Source organism: Passer montanus, unplaced genomic scaffold (genome assembly GCF_014805655.1).
Source record: "Passer montanus isolate IOZ18808 unplaced genomic scaffold, ASM1480565v1 scaffold8, whole genome shotgun sequence".
NCBI classification, from domain to species: Eukaryota; Metazoa; Chordata; class Aves; order Passeriformes; family Passeridae; genus Passer; species Passer montanus.
Window position 1 is genome coordinate 13,414,949 of NW_024373256.1, and position 19,303 is coordinate 13,434,251.

General features: G+C 53.5%; 1 protein-coding gene across 6 annotated transcripts in view; it reads right to left on the minus strand.

The window, feature by feature from the left end:
• Window positions 1-126: 126 nt before the first annotated feature.
• RHBDF1 (rhomboid 5 homolog 1) overlaps window positions 127-19,303 on the minus strand; it is a 36,540-nt gene continuing 17,363 nt past the window's right edge. For 4 of the 6 annotated variants that reach the window (XM_039732688.1, XM_039732689.1, XM_039732690.1 and 1 more), the window contains exons 3-19: window positions 18,581-18,714; window positions 16,347-16,451; window positions 13,268-13,481; window positions 11,411-11,617; window positions 10,596-10,718; window positions 10,277-10,437; window positions 7,782-8,033; window positions 6,658-6,769; window positions 5,758-5,832; window positions 5,038-5,199; window positions 4,832-4,932; window positions 4,125-4,188; window positions 3,604-3,698; window positions 2,619-2,694; window positions 2,029-2,129; window positions 1,581-1,734; window positions 127-884 (exon numbers count right to left, since the gene is read on the minus strand). In XM_039732688.1, the coding sequence (XP_039588622.1) occupies window positions 465-884; window positions 1,581-1,734; window positions 2,029-2,129; window positions 2,619-2,694; window positions 3,604-3,698; window positions 4,125-4,188; window positions 4,832-4,932; window positions 5,038-5,199; window positions 5,758-5,832; window positions 6,658-6,769; window positions 7,782-8,033; window positions 10,277-10,437; window positions 10,596-10,718; window positions 11,411-11,617; window positions 13,268-13,481; window positions 16,347-16,451; window positions 18,581-18,714 (2,556 nt within the window). In that variant the 3' untranslated portion in view covers window positions 127-464. The remainder of the gene's footprint in view (window positions 885-1,580; window positions 1,735-2,028; window positions 2,130-2,618; window positions 2,695-3,603; window positions 3,699-4,124; window positions 4,189-4,831; window positions 4,933-5,037; window positions 5,200-5,757; window positions 5,833-6,657; window positions 6,770-7,781; window positions 8,034-10,276; window positions 10,438-10,595; window positions 10,719-11,410; window positions 11,618-13,267; window positions 13,482-16,346; window positions 16,452-18,580; window positions 18,715-19,303) is intronic. The other 2 variants (XM_039732685.1, XM_039732687.1) reach the window with 2 other exon arrangements.

Below are 19,303 nucleotides of genomic sequence, written 5' to 3' on the forward strand. Positions count from 1 at the left end.
TTTCTGAGGCTTTTCAGGCCCGTATTTCCAGCTGCACATGTGTATCTGGCTGGTTTGGGTGCTCCACAGGGTACATGAAACAGCAGGAGTGAGATTAAGTAACAAAGGTAGGCACAGACTACTCAGAACAATTCACAGTAGCTAAAACGCTACCTCACTGTTTAATCACCACCTTAGCAGTAGTAAACAACTCTGGTTAAAAATGTAGTATTGAAACTAGTGTAATAAAAATAATGGCAGCAGAAAAGGTTCAATACAATTGAACAAGGCACAAACGTTCTGTTTTTCAGAGTCTTCTGAGATAAGGCAAACCATGCCTGCCAAGTGCTAAGGAGACAGTTTAAATTAACCACGGGTAGGGTTAGAAGTGTCATTGGATTAGAGGCTTTGTCCCCATGGAACTGGCACAGCAAATGCAAAGACAGTCCATCTCCAGGGCCTGCTCGAGAAGCCAGTCTTTGCTGTCAGTGGAGCTGTGCATCCAGGTCGTATTTCTCGCAGAATTTGTCTGTGAAGGGTATACAAGTGAGGAACTCGCACCACTCGCACTTGATGGGGTAGAAATAGAACAGAATCACCAGTCCTGAGAAGAGTGCGATGAAGATGAGCTGGAAAACTATAATTTGGCATCGTTTCCTATATAAATCAAACTTCCCAAAGCTAATGTAGGGCAGGAAGGCAAAGGAGAGGAAGAAACCACTGATAAATCCTGAAATGTGAGCGAAATTATCGATCCAAGGCAGGAGCCCAAAGGCAAAAAGAAAGAGCACCACAGCCAGCAGCTTGAAGAAAGCCCTCCATGGGCGTGCCAGGATTTGCCAGCTCTGGAAGAGCTCCACAAAGAGACAGGCCAGAATTCCAAACTGGGATCCTGCAGGGCCAACCTGCAGAAGAAGAGCATTACAGATGTCAGGCTCATGCCACCTGCCTGGCCTCTGCAGCCAGCTCCAGGAGTTAGTTACTTCTTACTCAACTCCTGTTCAGTGATTTCTTAGCAAAGAGACTCTGCAACTTCATCCATGTAATGGGGTGCCAGGAGTAAAGGGGCCTGGTTGGATTTAGGATCAAGGCGTGAGGCCAGAACAGACTAAGGAGGGCAGATCTGGTTCAAGTTTCCAGAGGGGAGAAGCCCTTGAAGGCAATCTCCTGGGTCCCCCCACCCACCATGCAGTTTTCCCTATGACAGGAGCTGGAAGGCTCCTGCAGGTCCAGCCATGCAGTCTCCTGTGGGCACAGTGAGCTCTGCTCTTTGCCACTGTCAGGTGGAGGGTGTCTGACACCACACTTGATTCCGAGCCTGCCTGGAGCCTCTCTCAGCCCGTGGTTGGACAATCCCCCATCTGTTAGGAGAGGCAGCCCTTTCCCTGCAGCCAGTCCACTTGGAAAGCCCATGGTACCCCAGGGGATGGTGCTGCTCAGCAGTTCAATGATGGTGTGGTGCCATCTTCGAGCTGCAAGTGCCAAGGCTGCAGTGGTGAGCCCAGCTCTGGTGGCTCTGCCTCAGCCACAGAGGCACAGGCATGTAGAGAGGGGTTGTGCTCAGGGCAAGTCACCAGGACCCCAGGCTGCAGGAGACCCACCTCAGCTCTGTAGGGTAGAAATATTGCACTGGCAAGGTTCCCAGTGATGCCACTGAGAAGGTAGATGATAGAGATGCGGTGCCATCCTGCCAGCTTCTCTAGGTCCCGCAGGATCGTCATTTGGAAACAGACTGAGACCAGACAGTGCAGGATCCTGCCAAGTGCACAGTACAGGAGCTGAAGCAGCAGCCACTGAAGTCACCCTTGTGCTCGTGTTCTGTCCCCAGCCTTGCTCAGAGTTCCTGCTCTGGCCTTACCCATGCTGCAAATCCCTCCCAACAAACACAGGATGGCAAGCCTTGGCAGAGAGCACAGCTCAGGTCCCTGTGTCCCACGAGGGCACAGCTCAGATCCCTGTGTCCCCACGAGGGACAGCCACAACCCTCGCAGCAAACCCCAGGCTGAGGGTGCCCCCACCCCATAGTGGAAGTTTTACAGCTCTGCTTACCCAGCGTGGAGGAAAAGTGAGAGCCAGAGGCGGTAGAACTGGTCAGGGACTTCTGGATTTAGGAAAGGAAGGAGCCCACAGACATCATCCATGCAGTGCACCTAGGGCAGAAGTGGCTGTGGAGGGGGGTCCTTCTCCAAGCCCAGGGCACACTGTAGATAGCTCTGCAAGAGGGGCTCCCCTCCCACTTCTCTTTGAACCAAGTCCCAGGCCTTGTCTCCAACACAAATTTACACAACCCCATCCCTTCCCTGTGGCAGCTTTAAGGCCTCATTTTTCACCCCAGCACCCAGAGCTGAGGCATCTGCTCACCCACAGAGCAGACTGTGGATCCTTCTCCCACTGCTGTCACAGTGCTCCTGTGCTGGCCTTTCACAGCTGCCAGCCCAGGTCCCAAACTGGCCCAAATGGGGACAGATGCAGCCACCTCTGCCACTCCAGCCAGGAGCAGCAGCTTCCTCCAGGCTCAGGGAGGGACAGGACACAGGACTCCCACCTAATCTGCAGCACTGCCACCCCAGATCCTGCCAAGCTGCTGAGGGCACCTGGGGGGAGAAGGGCAGCCACAGAACCCCCAGGTGCACCCTTACCTGAGAGCAGAGCGTTGCTTCCTCATGGAAATAGCCCCGCATGAACTCACAATACTCCCGGGAGGTAATTTCACACCTGCAAGAGGCACAAGTGCCACAAGGAAAGCACAATGGATCATTCCTGTGCCCTCCCAGGCCACCCACTCTCCTTTTCCCATCCCATCCATGAGAACTGATGCCTTCAGCTGCCCCTGACATGCTGCAGTGTCACAGCAGAGGCACAAACACATTTTGAGCCCAGTGCCCCTCCACACACCCCTCCTGCTTCTCTCCTCCAGGAAAGCTCCACAGACCTGCATGCCACGGCTCCAAGGCAGATCCTAAAGCTGCTGCTTAGAGCTGGGAAGAGCCACCAGAGCCTGGGGAAGCTGTGTCTCAGACTGGGGGAGTCTTGTGCCTCTGCAGCTGGCAGAGGGGAAGGGGAGTTGTGTCAGGAGTGTCCTGGTCATGACCTTTAGGGTCAGAGAAACTCCTTGGGGCAGCACACATTTTTCTCCCTAGCAGGGAAGCCAAGCCCAAGCACTGGGTTAGTAATCAAGCTCAGGGATAAAATGAGAAAAACAGCATCTTCCTCTTTTGCAAATCCAGAGTGGGCCATTTCCTGGCATCTCCCTTGAGTGCCCAGGGACTGCAGGCTGGGGACAATGGAGCCTGTCAGGAACAAGCTGGCCATTCCTAAGGAAAAGTGCAGGACTCCCCAGCAGAATGGTTCAATCCCTCCAAACTGGTACCAAATCCCTCCATACTGCAGGACCAGTACAGTGAGATACCATGTGCCAGCCTCAGGCTGGCTGTTAACTCCTGCTCATCCCAGACTCCTGCTCATCTGGGAGACTGGTCATGGCTCTGTCCAACTCCCCTTCCCAGCAGGGCTCTGGGCTCTGTGTGCAAAGGACAAGGAGGGCAAATGGCTGTGTCTACAACCTGAAAAGGCCCCGTGTCTCACCCCAGCAGCCAGCCCCTCCATAGAGGTAAAACTCACTACCTTCCCTTGGTCCCAATGCAGCAGGGCCGGCCTGTAATCACACAGTCCATGTGGAGGTGGTTGGTGTAATTCCCAGCACTGTTTTTTGTGCAGATCTGCAAAACAACAACAGTCAGACAGCCACAGCTTTGCTTGCTGGCTGGGTAAAATCAGAACAGCCCCTTGGGAAGAAGCCAGATCTCAGACACAGCTCCCTCTGACAGCAGGACGGTGCCTGATACTCCATCTGCCTGGGCATCAGTTGACACCTCCTCTCCAGCCCGAGGCTGAGTTGGTTTCCATCTCCCTGTTACCCTGACAGGATCCAGAGCTTTAGCTGGCACAAGACAACTTTTGTTGTTGGAGAGCTTTGAGCCTTGGCTGGGCACAGCACGGCTGCCCTGAGCTGGTGTTTGTGACAAGCAGCAGAAGCTGCACCAGAGGCCCTGCCCTCCCACCAGCACAGCTGAGGCTCTGCACAGTGGATGCAAATGCCACACTGCAGCTGCCCCTGCAGGCCCTGTGCCTCTGGCCATGCTCACCGGCCACTTGGTGATGTCATCTGGCCACTCGTGGGGCTCCATCGAGGCTGGCTGCTCACACACCCTGCAGCAACAAAGCACACATCAGCCTGAGAAATACCTTTTCCCAGCACCAGGTAGGATTTCCACACTCTGCCTGTGCCCAGACTACCATTCCACAGCTCCCTGTGTCCCTGCATGGTGGCACTGACACACCAGACCACACCAGCCAAGGCCATGCTGGTCAAAGCCTCAGCCTCCTTCAGCAGAGATCACAAAGGCAGAGAGCACAGAGCTGCCCAGCAACAAACTGGATCCCTTCCAGGTGGACACACCCCACGGGCAGGAATTCAGCTGGTTTCAGCTCTACATCAGCCTGCAGTGGCTGTGCCAGGGCAGCCAGCAGCTGGCTGGGCTCCTGGACAGAGGTGTGCTAGGCTTGGGACTGCTGACCCCCAAGCAGGGAGCAGGTGAGGAGGGGGAGAGGGTTGAGAAGGCACCCACCACTCACAACAGGCCTCTGTTCAGGTGGGCAGCCCACAGCAGAGACCAGGGGTGAGGAGAAATATGATCACACCCTGCATCAGCCTCCCCTGCAGTGTAGGGACACCACTGCCCCACACCCCTCCAGAGCTGCTGCTGCCTCATCCAGCAATCCACTGGCCTGGGACTGGCTGTACAGCAGCCCTGTCCCCCCGAGGATGGCAGCAGGGCCAGGCAGGACCTACCTGGGGTCCTGATGACAAACAGAGCCAAACTGCCTCTTGTTCCCTGCCAGCATCGGTGTGCTGGGGTGATGGGGCCACTTCACCCACACGGCCAGCGTGGACTGCAGGAGAGAGGAGAGGTGTCACCATGCAGCCCAGGGGAAGAAGCATCAGCAGAGGAGGCGCTGAGGCTGCAGGGCTGGCAGGAGAAGGGCCATGGCACTCACTGAGCACTCCTCCTCCGAGGTCTGCACGCAGCCTGACTTGTCGTTGCGCACGCAGCACGCCGAGTGCTTCTCCTTCTCCCGCTTGGCGCTGATGAAGCTGTGCACCTGCTGGTCCTGCCTCATGCACGGGGAGAACTTGGCCCCCAGGTGGATCAGGGCCTCCTGGCAGAGATGGAAACACTCAGCTCAGCCAAGGCAACGACTGCCTGGGCAGAGCAGGCTGGGGGAGCTGCTAGCAGTAGCCCTATCGAGACTCAAGGGACAAGTCCTGCATGACGAAGCCCAACACACACCATGCACATTCTCCATATTTGCTTTGGAGACAGGTCCAGAACAAAAGCTCATGGATTTCTTTGCCCATAGCCCAAGAAAGGCCAGCACTATGGCTGAGAAAGAAAACTTTGTGATGTTTCCTCTTCATTTTTGTGTTTCCCAGGGGAATGGCATCAGGAAAGCTGTCACATACTGTACAGCTCCTGCATTTTTTCTAACCCCACCCTTGTCTTTGTAGGAACGGGGTGCAAAGCAGGAAAGCCAAGGTCCATCCCAACCTCCAGGCACCCCATTCTGCAGGGTAACTGGGGCTGGGAGCACTGCTGCTCCCTGGCAGTGACAGCAGATCCCTGAGCTCCATGCAGCAGAGGGCTCTGGGCCATGGGCTGGCACAGCTGCAGCACACAGTCCCCATCCACCACAAACAGTCCCACCAATGGCACTCACTGAGCTGGGGCCGATCCAGAAGTTTTCCTGCTGAACATATTTGACATTTTCATAAACCCCTCTGTTTCGCAAAACCTACAAGGAGAGAAAGCAAGAGCCCTGTGAGCTCCAGCCCCCAGGACTGGTGGAAACAGCCCCCAGCACGAACAGGAATCCCCACAGTCAATGACACAGCCCACAACTCTGCTCATCTGCTTTTTTGCAGGATCACATGTCAACCCCATCAAGGTGTGGGCACCTTCAAGTTAAGGTTTCATTTAAAATGTCTATCTCTGGCTACTTCACTTTGAAGAGATGTCAGGGCCTGGAGTCCTTGGAGTGGCCTGAGCCTGCACAAAACTCCACAGAGCTGAGCAACACAGGCAGCACTCACAGGCAGTGCAGGCCCAGGTGCTCTGAAAGCTCTCAGATATGCAGCTGAGAAGCTCCTCAGACATCTCCTGCATAGAGCAGGGACATGGCTATAGAGATATCTGTACCCCAGAAACCTTTAACAACGTGTGGGAAGGCTACAAACAGCTTCAAGATCAGCTCCCAAAGTCAAACAAGTCAGTTTTGCTCCTGGCAGAAATAAAATCCTGCAACTGTAGCAAAAACTTAGCTCAGGTTTGAAGTATCTCCCTGCCATGATCATCCTTCTGGTCTCCACCAGGAGGGGAACAAGCTGTTTGGAAGTGCTGCCAGCACAGCCACCATGCTTTGTGTCAGATATAATCTGACATCAGGAGCACTGGGGCTGCAGGAGGGAGAGAAGGTGGTGTGGGGGCTCCCAGAGACCCTCCAGGCAGCCCCCCAGGACAGCAGGCACCCAGCCAAGAAGGCAAGGAGCCAGAATGCTGGGACACAACAGCTGAGGGCTAAACTCCATCACACTCCAGGCATGTCAGGGGGTTCACTTACTGAATCAACAGTTTCATGTTGTGAGAACCCCACAGGGGCGATGCCGTAGATGCACACAGCGAGGATGGTGATGAGTGAATGCACAAAGGTGACCCAGTAAGTGAAGAAAGGCCTGCATGGAGGGAAGGGGAAAGGATCAGAGGCAGAAACACAGCCATATTACATCTAACAGAACAGAGGGGAAAAGCTGCTGTTTCCCCCAGAAACCTCACCAAAATCTGGGGTACATGGCCAGGATCACCTAGGAGTGCAGAGGACAGGAGGCAATGACCTAAGGTCTTGCTGAAGACAGAACCTGTTCAGTCTGACTCCCCCATTACCCTGGACAACCACCCTTTCCCAAGAAAACATCCATGGGAACACCAAAGGCCAATGCTGAACTGTGCTGTGTTTCAGAAATAATGACTCTAGGGGAATGAGCAGAGGCAGGGATAGCTGAGCCCTGCTGTCCACCACAGGACAGTGGAGGTGGCACAGAGAGCTGCAGTCCCTCCAGGCAGCAGAGACACAGGCACACCGTGAGGAGCTGGGTGAGGTCCCACACTGCTGGGTGAGGACACAAACATGCTGGTGTCAGCTGCAGCTGGCTCTGCACTCCAAGGGACAAAGATGGGGGAGCTCAGCAGCACCCAGTGACCCAAGTCCCTGAGGGCCAGCAGCAATCCCTTGCTCAGCACTTCATGGGTGTGGAAATTCAAGGCACTGAGAATATTTCTTTGTTTGCTCTGGGGTGTCCTAACCCTCAGGGGAGCACTGACTTTGACTTTTATTCGTGGAGAAAGTTTATTAGACTTCAAGATAGACTGGAGTTCACAAAAGTATGAAACAGATTACAGAGAGTAGTGTAGGTGTATCACTTGGTTAGAAATTTAGGTTTTGGGATTTTTAGTATGTTGTGGATGGAAGCAAGATGGAGGGCACACAGTGTCATCCTGGGTTTTTTCTTCATGCTTTTTCCTTCTTTATAGATCTGGGTGGCATCTTGTAATTGGGCAGAACAGTCTGCATTGCTGGCTCTTTGGGATCAGTTATTGGAGCAGGAATTACTGTCTCAAGTGCCTCCAATCCAGACCCAGACAAACCAACAACCACAACGGGGAACGCCCCGTGAGCGCAGCTCTCACCTGTGGTCATCCATGTCCTCGATCTGCCGCTTGACGTAGCTGTCGATGCGCTTGCGGTAGGTCCTGTTGGTCAGCTTGCCCACCATGCCCAGCCCGTAGGGCCTCTTCTCCTTGGCAAAGAGCTTCCTCACGGGCACGGCGATGCGCTGGCCGCGCTTCTGCGGGCTCACGCTCACCACCTCCTGCCGCAAGCGCACCTTGGGCTGCGCCAGGCCCCCGTCCTTCTGCTTCCTCCAGCCTCGCTCCAGGGGGCTGAAATCAAAAGCAGCACAGCAGTAGGGACCAGCCTTTCCGTGGCCTTTGGGGGCAGCAGAGCTTCTGTCTGTCCCACCCGCTCCGGGATGGGCAGAGCTGATGGCAGACAAGGTGCCCTGAAGTGGGAGCTGTATTTTAAAGGGTTGCACAGAGCCAGGAAAGGAAAGCACAGAAGGGGCAGAAAGCACAGCAAACACACAGAGGGTGGCACAAGACTGCTGTGCCAAACTAAGCCCACCACTGAGGAGCTCTGGAGGCTTTAAAGTTGCAGCCTGTTGGGCTGCAACAGGCACCTCGGCAGCCTCAGGCATGTCTACTTTCTCCCCTACTTCAATCCCTCTGCTATGAAATGGAAGTGGAGTTTAGCCCAGCAGTGGAAATATCCATGCAGCCTCAGGAATGTTACTTCCTCCCCTACTTCAATCCTCTTACTCTGCCCTCTGCTATGAAATGGAAGTGGAGTTTAGCCCAGCAGTGGAAATATCCACTTTTAAATGTCATTTCAATGTCTCACTTCAATGTGACTGGACTGGGAAATTGGACAAAAGTGAATCCAAGCAGCTTCCCAGACCAAGAAAGCAGCACTGTCACAAGCTGCAAGCTGTACCAGCTACCTCTCCCAGTCCCTCTTCCATTCCTCCCTTATTTGTACCAATGTGTGCATTTTTCAGAATAAAAAAAGAAGACTTCAACAATGCAATAAAAATCCTGAGCATCCTGAGCTAAAATAAGGCTTTTTTGTCAAAATAGATCTGATGAACACTGCACAGGTGAATAATACCTACTTTTTAAGTCTCCATCACATTCAGATAAATTTGTATTTCCTTGCTCTTAGACAGCAGTGTGAAGGTCACATCTGCAGCACTCAGACCTGACCAAAAAAACCCAACTATCTCCCATTTCACCCTCCTCATTGCCTGGCCCTGCAGGAGGCATGCTCCTGACACCTGCTCTAGTCCAGTGTACCTCCTCTGGCTTCCCAAATGTCCCACTGCACAAAGACACTGCTTGTCAGAAGTGCTGAGAGAAAACAGCCAAAAACCTTTCTTCTGAAAGATGACTGGAACATCTGGAGAGATCATGACAGCTCTGAAGTACAGGCAAGCAACAGCATAAGGGAGAATCTGAACCTCTGCAGCCAAAATACTGCTGGAACCTTCAGATCTTTTCATATTGCACCTTGCAGAAGATGCATTTGAATATCCCAGCTTCCCCTTGGGAAGTCCTTCTGCAGCAGAAGGTGCAGGTTCCACTGCAGCCTGCTCTTGCCCAAGAGGTCAAGTAGTTTCTGTGGGGCTTCCAAGTGTTTCCAGTACTGGAAATCTCCCTGTGCCCAAACAAAAACCTCACCACATGAAAGGACACCCAACTGTGACTCTGATAACAGCTCTCTGAAGCATGAAAAAAATGTATTTTCCTCAATAAATAAAACTATTTAAGGAGATTCACAGGAAACCAAGAAGACAAACCATCTCAGAGGAGTGACAACAAACTCGCACCATTTGTGCTTCCCCTTATGTTAAACTGAGTGAAGTTCTTGGAAACACTTGAAGGGAAAGTGCCAACACAGCAAGACAGGCTGAGAGCAGCAGAACCACAACAAGGACCTCCCTGTCTGCTCCATGTTCACACCCAGCAGAGCTCTCTGCTGGGGTGAGCTGACTCGGAAGCAACACAGAGCAATTACTCAGTACCAGTTACTCAGGTGGAAAAAATCCAGGCATACAGTACAGCACCACCCACATATTTGTAGGGCTCTCAGCATCAGTGCCACACCTTTCTCTCATTTCAAGTGAGGAATGCAGCCCAGCTCGACACTCTGCAATGCTTCACTGCTCCTTGGAGCATGAGAACAGTTACTGGTGACTGGCAATGGCAACAGCCTTCTCACTTTGCCATGCTCTCCATAGCCAAAGGCTGGGCCCTCAGCATCCCCACAGCTGATTTAAAGTATCTTTTGCTTCCTCAAGGTATGATACAATCTCTGAAACACATTAGTATGAAGCTGGAAGTTGCTGGAGTGACTGCAGAAGTGGCCTCAGAGTCACCTTTCACATCATGGGTAGCTGGGGCAGGAGGTCTTCAGCTGGATTTAAAGAGAACCCATCACTGCACTGCTCTGAGCTCTGCACCAAGCACCCACAGCACTCACATCTTGGCTTCCTCCATGCAGGAGGCCCCACTCCACATGGGCTGGCTACCCCATGTTACGCTTTGGCAGCTACCATGAAGATACTCACAGTAGTAAGTGGCTTCTTTCAAGCTCATTTTTGTCCAAAGCACCTCCTGTGAGATCTGTCTGATCTGGAGGTTTCACCTCCGCATCTTTGATTGCAGCTTCTGATGGTGACTCAAACACTTCATCCGGGTAAGTAGAGAGCTCCTCATGAAGGACTCCTTCCTGGGCAGAGAGACAGCAGTCCCATCAGAAGAAGCCAACATCCCACCTGAGACAGCAGCCCTGGCAGAAAGCAGTGCTGCTCTCTGCAACACACAGTCCTGCCAGAAGCAGAGTCCTGCTCTGCCTGGGCCCAGCACCATGCCAGACCTGCCCCTCACCCGAGCGAAGAAGGACGTGTCGAGCTCATCTGGGAAATCCACCGTGTCCTCCTCCATGAAGCTGGCGGGGGTGAAGCTGCGCCGCTGGGCCCTCCTCAGGGTGCTGTCCTTCACAGAACGGCCCTGCAGCCAGGGACAGGGACATGGGGGCACTGCCAGAACCTGACCCACAAACCTGAACCAGCTCACAAACCCACCCCAGCCAGTGCACAGGCAGCCCACGTGCTGGGCTTGGTTCATGCTCATGGATAGAGCACAGCAGATGTGACATGTGACACCTTTCTGGTGAGACACACAGCTGTCACCCCACTTCTCAACAGCACCCACCTCCAGGCTTGCCATGTGCTCCTCCAGCACATTTTGTACAGTGTCTGGCCAAACCACAGTGATGGCTGCTACTGGACACAGCAAGAAACATCACAGAGCCCATGACAGCAGGCACAGGGCAGGATGAAGAGACTTGGACAGCAAGAGCCTCAGGTATTTCTGCCCTTCCCTGGCTGCTTACCAGGTGCACATGGACCACCCAAAAGATCAGATAGGCTGAACTGGACCTGCTGGAAGGCTCTGAGGCTGCTGGCTGTGGGAATCAAAGTCCCCAGGCCAATAACGAAAAAGCAAGACCTGTACCAAAACCAAACCACCATCCCCGCTTCCTTGCCAGTCCTGCCTCCTGTACACGTGGCCGAAACACGCCAGGAGGTGACTTCATTTCCCCCCCTCAGCACAGCTATCCCCACCCCTGCTGAGCAGCTCCTTGTCCCCACATCCCAGGGCAGAGCCCGCCCTGGTCCGTGCCCTGGGGCAGGCAGTACCTTCACCAGCGCGGCGGCCGCTCGGAAGCTCATTTTGGCCACGGACTCGCGCTTGCGGCGCCGCGGGAGGCGGTTGAAGCCCGAGCGGGAGCTGGTGAAGGAGCAGAGGGAGGTGGCCCCGGGCGTGATGGGTGTGTGGGGGATGCTGCAGCCGTCCGCGTCCTCGGCCATCCGGAACGCTCGCCCCCGCGCCAGCGGGTCGATGATCTGCCAAGAGGAGCAGCCCATCAGTCCAGCCACCCCCAAAGCCTGTCCTACCAAGACTCCTCTTGAGACCATGACAGGGGCCTGGCTCCTGGGATTGACCAAGAACCAGGCTGGAGGGACCAAGGAGCAATTCTACAATAGGAAGATCAGAAATAGCCTATCGGTTTTTTTCTCTCTTGTGTTAGTGTTGACTATTGTCAACCAGTCTATTCCAGTATCTCACGTAAGACTCCAAACCTCCTCCAACCCTTCCTAAGCTCTTGGTTTCATTGTCTCCCATGCCAATGAGCTCAACAGTCAGAGAATGTGCTGCCTAAATAGGAGTCTGAGAAATCCCTGAAAACAGAAATGTTCTTTCTTTAGTTAGTTTCCTTCCTGATACTGGACAGCCCAGGACTTAAACAGTTTCCTGTTATCCTGTTGAAACTTTACTGTATATTTACATCTGCTTCCATTAATTAAATTTAACAGCTGGATAAAGCAGGCAAGCTTCCAGGAGCTGCAAGCCCTTCTTTGGGACTCCTCAGGCCAGTGCTCTCACTTATTCCAAACATACAAATCAACGTAATGAAAATATTGCCTTCAGCTACAAACCTTGCCTCTGTCCTTACATCATCACAGCTGTGGTTTCCATAAGACCTCTTTGCTTTATCCCAAGGTTTTACGAGCTTTTTTAATCCACAGTTGCACACTCAACAGGAAGCTTAATGTGCTCACACCTACTGACACCACGTTCTGATTTAATGTATCCCACATACAGCTCAACAATATTTCTAAGCTTCCTGTGACCAAAGATTAGGTGCAAAACATTTAACAGAAAAGAAGACAACAAGGCAAAATGTGATTGAAAAACCCACTACATTCTCCTCTGCTTTAGTGATGCCACCAGGATGCAGGTCACAAACTGACCTGTTTTGGAAGGAAAACAGGAAGTGGTGCTCACCAAAGCACAGCCATCAACCACACCAATTACTGTCGCTGAGGGGAGCAGTGGGAAGAGCTGGATATTTGGTTAGTTCTGGTCACTGGATGTGCTCATCTGGGCCCTGCCCCCTTAGGTCACACTTAAAGGTAATGAGCAGGAGGCAGCACCAAACCCAGGTGCCCTTTGCAGACACTCAAAACCACTTCTGAGGACCCATAAGCAGAGCTGTAGCACCACTAATGCCAGAGACACTTTTCAAAGTCCTTAAATATTCTATAGGGACAGTGGCTGTGCTACAGCCTGCATTCTGACTGGGGCAGGGCAAACGTCCCCAGTGATTCCAGCCCTGCTACTGTACACTTGGGTCCAACATAGTGGTTACTCTGGGTACAACACAATTCTGTCCTTCAGAATGGCAGCAGAAAGCCTGAGCTGAGAGCTGCTGCTCGTGCTGCACACCCCTGATCACCACAGTCACAGCAGGACAAACACAGCTCCGAGCCACCACAACAGCTGAGGGATCTCACCAACGAGACCAGAGAGAGGCTGCTGGAGAGAGAGGCTCCCAAACTGTACCTGGGACATGAGAAGTGTCTGAGCACAGAGCCCGGAGTGTCGAGGCAGAGCTCAGCCCACACACAGGTCACAGCTGCCACCGCGCTGAACACACCGAGCAGGGAGCTCAGCGCTGGCCCTGCCCCTTCCCCCTGTGCCAGGCTACTCACCTTCTGCATGCCCAGCTGGCAGGGTCCCACGTAGAGCGGAGGAGGGGTCTCTGTGCTTGTCAGAGAAATGTTGTCCTGGCTGGGCAAGTCCATCTCCCGGATGACCTGAGGCTTGAGCTTCCCGTAGCGCAGGCTGCAGTGCCGGAGGCTCTTCCTCTGCCATTTCTGAGTGGCATCGCTGTCTTTGCTCACCCCAAACCAGTCTGCCGTGCCTCTGAAAGATGCCAGCAGACAAGTGCTAAGAAGCAGGATGTTTGCTTGGACTATGCATGTGAAAAGACAAAGCCCTGGTGGTCGCTTCCAGCCCACCCCAATTCAAAGACAGAACTCTCTTTCCCAGGAGCATCTCGCAGCTTGTCCTCAGCTGGTTTTAGCAACCTGACAGATGCTGGCCAGAAATGTTTGACCATCAACAGCATTCTGTCTCTTAAGACAGAAGAAAAACGACAGGAGATAGTCACTGTGGGCAAAGGACAATTTGTTCCAAGTTTTTCTAAAAATAAAGGAAAAGAAATGTTACAGAAATTCAGAAAATAACCTGGTGAAAGGTGTTTTTTTACTTTAAAAACCATCTATTGCAAACACTTACCATTTTCAGGCCAGCTCTAAGTCCCCATTGTAAGGCTGTACTATTTTGTAGCTCTGTAACTTGTCCCAAAAGCCACCAGAAATCTCTCTTCTCTCCCAGCCTCCCCTCAAGTTACTGTAGCTCTGTAACTTGTCCCAAAAGCCACTAGAAATCTCTCTTCTCTCCCAGCCTCCCCTCCACACTCCCAGAATCTCCCTGACTTCTCCATCTCATGCTGCAGGGTTTCTAGCCTCCTCAAGGGTTGCATTAACAGCAAAACTTGCTGCAGTTCTGGTCTCTGCAAAGGCAGACACACACACTTCTAAGCTGCTGGTTGCAGAAGCAGGAGCACAAGGCTGCAGCCACAAGGCAGGTTTGCTGCCAAGTGGCTGCTGCCACAGAAGAGCAGTGGATCAGAAGCAAAATCCCAAGGAAGGCAGGGAGGGATCAGGATAAATCAGACTAAAAGCCTATTTGAAATCCTGCAGGACAGCTGGTACCCTAAACTTACAGGGCTCATGGCAGCCCTGCCAAGCAGTTCCCACCATGGCTAATCCATTCTCAAGAGATGACAAGCTGTGTCAGCCTACAGCTGACTGGCCCAGGTGTTGGAACCTGAAAGCTCAAGCCAAATCCAGACCTTGGCCTCAGCCCCCCTGCTCAGGGGTAAGATCTCCAGCTGCTGAGAAGCAAGACCTCACAGATTACAGACCACAGCATTAAAATACACACTGGAGTAAAGGCTGGGATAAATCTAGAATTAGGCCACACAGGGGAACTGAGACAGTGCACTGGAGACAGGAAATTAGTCCTGTGGTTTTGTACCCTTCCAAGCAAAAACCCCATCAACCAACAGGGGAAGGTGCTCTACCACGATGTCAAAAGATGTGTTTGAAACCCACAGCCTTGCTGGCTAAAACTTTCCCTACTCAGCCATCACAGATTTTCCTCAGCCCTCCCTGTTCTCACAATGATACAGAACAGACCCTTCAGAGGTCATGTGGGCCACTGCTGGAATTCACCTGACCTCGCTGACTCAAATGCCACCAGCAAGTCAATGTGCCAGCCTTTGGAGACGGGGCTCTGTGAAAATCTTGGGGCACTTCTCTGCTCCCACAGACCCACATCTCCTTGGAGCAATCTTCCTCTCCACCCAGAGCAAAGGCCCAGGGCCAGCCCCTGCCCTGACAGACCCACCAAGCCCACAGCACAGAGGTCAAGATCCCAGCTGCTCTGGCACAACACACACCACAGAACAGCCTGACAACTCAGAGGGCTCCCCACAGACTGCTGTAACCAGTATTTCAACAGCAAGGTGACCTTGGGTGACAAGTCTGTAACAGGGCCTCAAAGGGAGAGGGGCTGAGGGTCATTTGGGCCCATATGAGCCTGCTGAGGAATGGCACCACCAGCAGCCTCAGAGATCTCCAAAACTGTGCTCCCACTAGTCTGGAAGGACAAGCACCACCACAGCTGTTGGCACTGTGAGGAACACTCCAGAACTGTCACAGATCACTGCTGGACCAGGGCCAGGGTGAAGAGCTGTCCCACTCTTCCCTGATCACAGACAAAATGGTCCACTGAAGAGTTAAGGGCATCTGGAGCACCCTGGGAAGATGCTGAATGCTTCTGTTCATCTGGGGAACTCCATCACATCCTTCAGAGTCCCCAGGGCACTGTAACAACCAAATCAGAGTCAGCTGTCACTCTTCTGTCATGATGAGCCAAGCAGCCCTGGAAGCCCAAGGCCAAACACAAGCAGCCCCAAAGGTGGTCCCAGTGCCAGAATGGCAGCTGGCCAAGGGCAGGATGGTGAGATAGGAATACAGGGCACTAGGTCCAGTCCCTGCCATGCACAAAGTCACACTGTCTGTCTGGTTTAAAAGTTTCCTAAGCTCCAGATTTGGGGTGCTGGTCAATGGGCCCGTTGTGCCCTGGACTCCTGGAGTGGCTCATCTCCTTGGTGCTAAGTATACAAAGACCTCCACCTCAAAAAGAAGACAGTCACATTTGCATTAGAAAAAGCCATGATGTCAACAGGGAGAGTGGATGCTGTATTCTATTCATCAGCTCTGAGCCCCTCTGGACCAAAACAACAGTGTCTGGTTGGTGCTGCTTCCTCTCCTTCCCCAAGAAGGCTTTGGGGCCAACATATGCTGCACTGCTGCCAGCAAAGGCAGGCTGGGCTACGGCTGCCCTGGGGAGATATTCCAGCTATGGTGAACACCAGGAGGTTGACAGCTTGTTAGGAAAGGCAGGAGGGAGTGAGGCTGGCGGGTGGACAGCTTGTTAGTCCATGCTACTTATTGACAGCTGCCTACACATTTAGTAGGAGTGACAATTGTTTTCTGTTAGAGGCACACATGAACTTTCTCACTCTGCCTGTCTGTAGGCCTCTTGGGCAGTCCTGGGAAGGCAATGTGACCTCAGCAACAGCCAGACTCTGTGCAGTTCACAACAGCCCTGGCACACACATGCAGGGGTGGGTTTCACACTCAGTGCTACCAGTACCTGAAAAACGATCGGGGCAGGGACTGCCGCTTTCTCAGGGAGCTCCTGCCCCCCCGGTGCCCACGGGCGGGCAGGGTCTGACTCCTCTGAAACCGAACCTGTCTGCTGCAAAGAAAAGAGAGCTGAGGGGAAGGAACCTCCAGGGCTGTGGAGAGGAGCAGCCACTGCATCTCCTTCCATAGCCCCACGGGCAGCAGTGGTGCCCCACTGCATGTGACAGAGGCCTCCAGCTGAGAGCACGACCTAAGAGAAACAACCCAGCTCAAGCCACACAGCAGCAGCATCTTTGAACCCAGGAGGCTGCTGGATCCTCTTGGTGCACCTGTGACATGTGTCTCACATTGCTCTGGAAGGTGCCAGGAGTAGTGCCATCCCCCTCAGCTCCCCATGTAAGACCTGCCTTCTTCAGCCCAGACACTCAGCTACAGATTCCACAGCTGGCTTTGGACACCAGTGTGACACCATGGAGGTGTCAGCAGGCTGAGATATGATCTTCTTAGAGACAGGTGACTGGTGCCCTGACAGGATCCTGCCTAGTGCACAAGTCTATCTGTAGCACATCTGCTGCTTTGCATGGACATCTCAGACACCCTGGAAGACTGGAAATGGTGTTAGATGCTTTCATATGAATCACTCCTATGCCTTGTTCTGGACTACACAGGCTTGACTTTATGTTCACAGTTGATCTGTGTCCTCCAGGGAAGATGATATGGAGTCCTGCTGCAGTTTCATATTCTGTGCATTCTGAGGGCTGTGTTAAGCAGAAAACTTGGCAGTCAGCCTTCCTGGACTCACAAAACAAATCCCAAAACACAATTAGGGATGTATGGTCTGCATTCTCCACTGTATTCTAGCTCTGCTAAATGGAAAACAGGGATTTAGGCCTTGATACTTTCCATTTCCCTGGCCTTGTTTCTGATCCACTCATTTCATGCTTTTATTGCTAGTGTTGTGTAATGCGTGCATCTCCTGCAGTTCTTCTCCTTGTTAAGTCCTTCCCACAGCAAATTGGTCACAGTAGCACCAAAGCAGCTCACAATTCCTCACTCCCCTACATACAAACTGCATGTTGTGAGGACTTCGGGGGCACGTTACCCATGCCCTTCTACCCAATGCTTCTTGTCAGGGCCTCCACAGCACCCTCCCAGGATACCCCCTCATCCTTGACGTGCTCTTGCCTAGCTGTCCTGGCAAGGAACACGTCAGGAGCAGGGGGCAAGGGAAGAGGCAGTGTAGGTGGGCAAGGACAGCCTCAGCAGCCCCAGAGGCTGCCCACAGCCCTGAAAAGAGCAGACGCCGTTTCATGGGCCCAGCCCTCCCAACCTCACAAGAAGTAGGATCAGAGTGGGCTGATGCAGGAGAGCTCCAGCACCAAGGCAGCTGGGGAACGTCTGAGGCAAAGGAAAACAGTGTGTGGGAGATCTGCCAGAGCTGGAAAGCTGCTCCTCTGTGAGTGGGCGAAGCCTGCCTGGCTGAAAGTACCCCTGACCCCTGGAGCTCCAGGGATGCTCCTGGGATCCAGGCAGGTCTGACACGCTGCCAGAGATAGAAATGAGCCATCTCAGGAGAGAAGCTGGGAGAGCCACTCCTTCTGGGCAAACTGGGATGAGCCTTTGCCATGGTGAGGGAAAGATCATCCAGCTCTGTGTGGCCATGTCTCAAGAGTCTCGTGATGACAACCCTTGGTAGGAGTGGGACACAGGACCAGAGCAGCCTCTCTCTGCTCTCGACCACCCCTCAGATCCATCTCAAGGACTTGCCAATGAGCCAGGGCTAGGAGCCAAGCTGCTGAGAGCCCTGCACTGCTCCGATGGGCTTCTGCCTCCCCCAGCAACCATGTGCTCTCAGACACTGCATCAAAGCATGCCCAGCACACCCCATCTACAGTCACAGCTAAACATCAGGGTCTGACACATCCTGTTACTGAGAAACAGCACCCCTGGGGCATGGAGGCAGCCAAAACCTGTCTGTAAGTGGCAAACACCATTCATTGTCCTGGTCACCAGCATCTTCCTCCCAGGACTTGCCTCTTCACGTACTACAGACAGGCTATACAGCACCACGGGGCTTCTGCACTGGGCACCAACCTGCACCCACCCTCCACAACCTCACAAGGTTGAGGGACCCAGCCTAACCCTGCTGCGACAGGCAACGGGACGAGCAGAGACTCATGCATCCACAGCTCCAGGATGGCAGAACGCCCTGCAGCAGGCTGCAGGAGCTCCGTGCCTCACCTCTTGATGGTCTGGGTGATTGAGGTCTGGCGCTGCAGCACGGCTCTCCTGGCGGGGTCGTGGGGCAGGGACGGCACGCGGCTGTTGTCGGCCGGCATGCTCACGCTCCGCAGGAACGCCTGGCGCCGCGTCGGCTGCCGGGGGAAGCGGGAGGCAGTCAGACTTCTGGGATGGGCACGTCAGCAATTCAACATGTACCACCTGTACCTGCCACACATCCTCCTGGCTGCTGTCTACCCACCAATTCAACATGTACCACCTGTACCTGCCACACATCCTCCTGGCTGCTGTCTACCCACCAATTCAACATGTACTGCCTGTATCTGCCACACATCCTCCTGGCTGCTGTCTACCCACATCACACTCTCCTAGACCGCTCCACAAGGTCGAGAGAAGCGCAGTCAGTGGGGTTTGCTTCTGAAGTGGCTCTGGATCTGCACTGAAAGCCTGTGAGAGCTCTGGGTGGGTCTGCAGTTGCTGCCTGGTGCAGCCTAAGCAAGCTGGGAAAGGCTTTGTTCATAGCCTAATTGCCTGGGCACACTCACATGTCATGGCTGAATGTCACCTTCCAAATGTGACACAACCCACCACGCTGTTCTCAGCTCACACAACTGCCTCCCCAGGACTGCTCTGGGCTACATTTTTATCAGCTCGGCAGAGACACCATGTCCCATTTGTACAGGGCAGGCTGAGCAGACTGCCCCTCTGGCAAGGGAAGCTCTG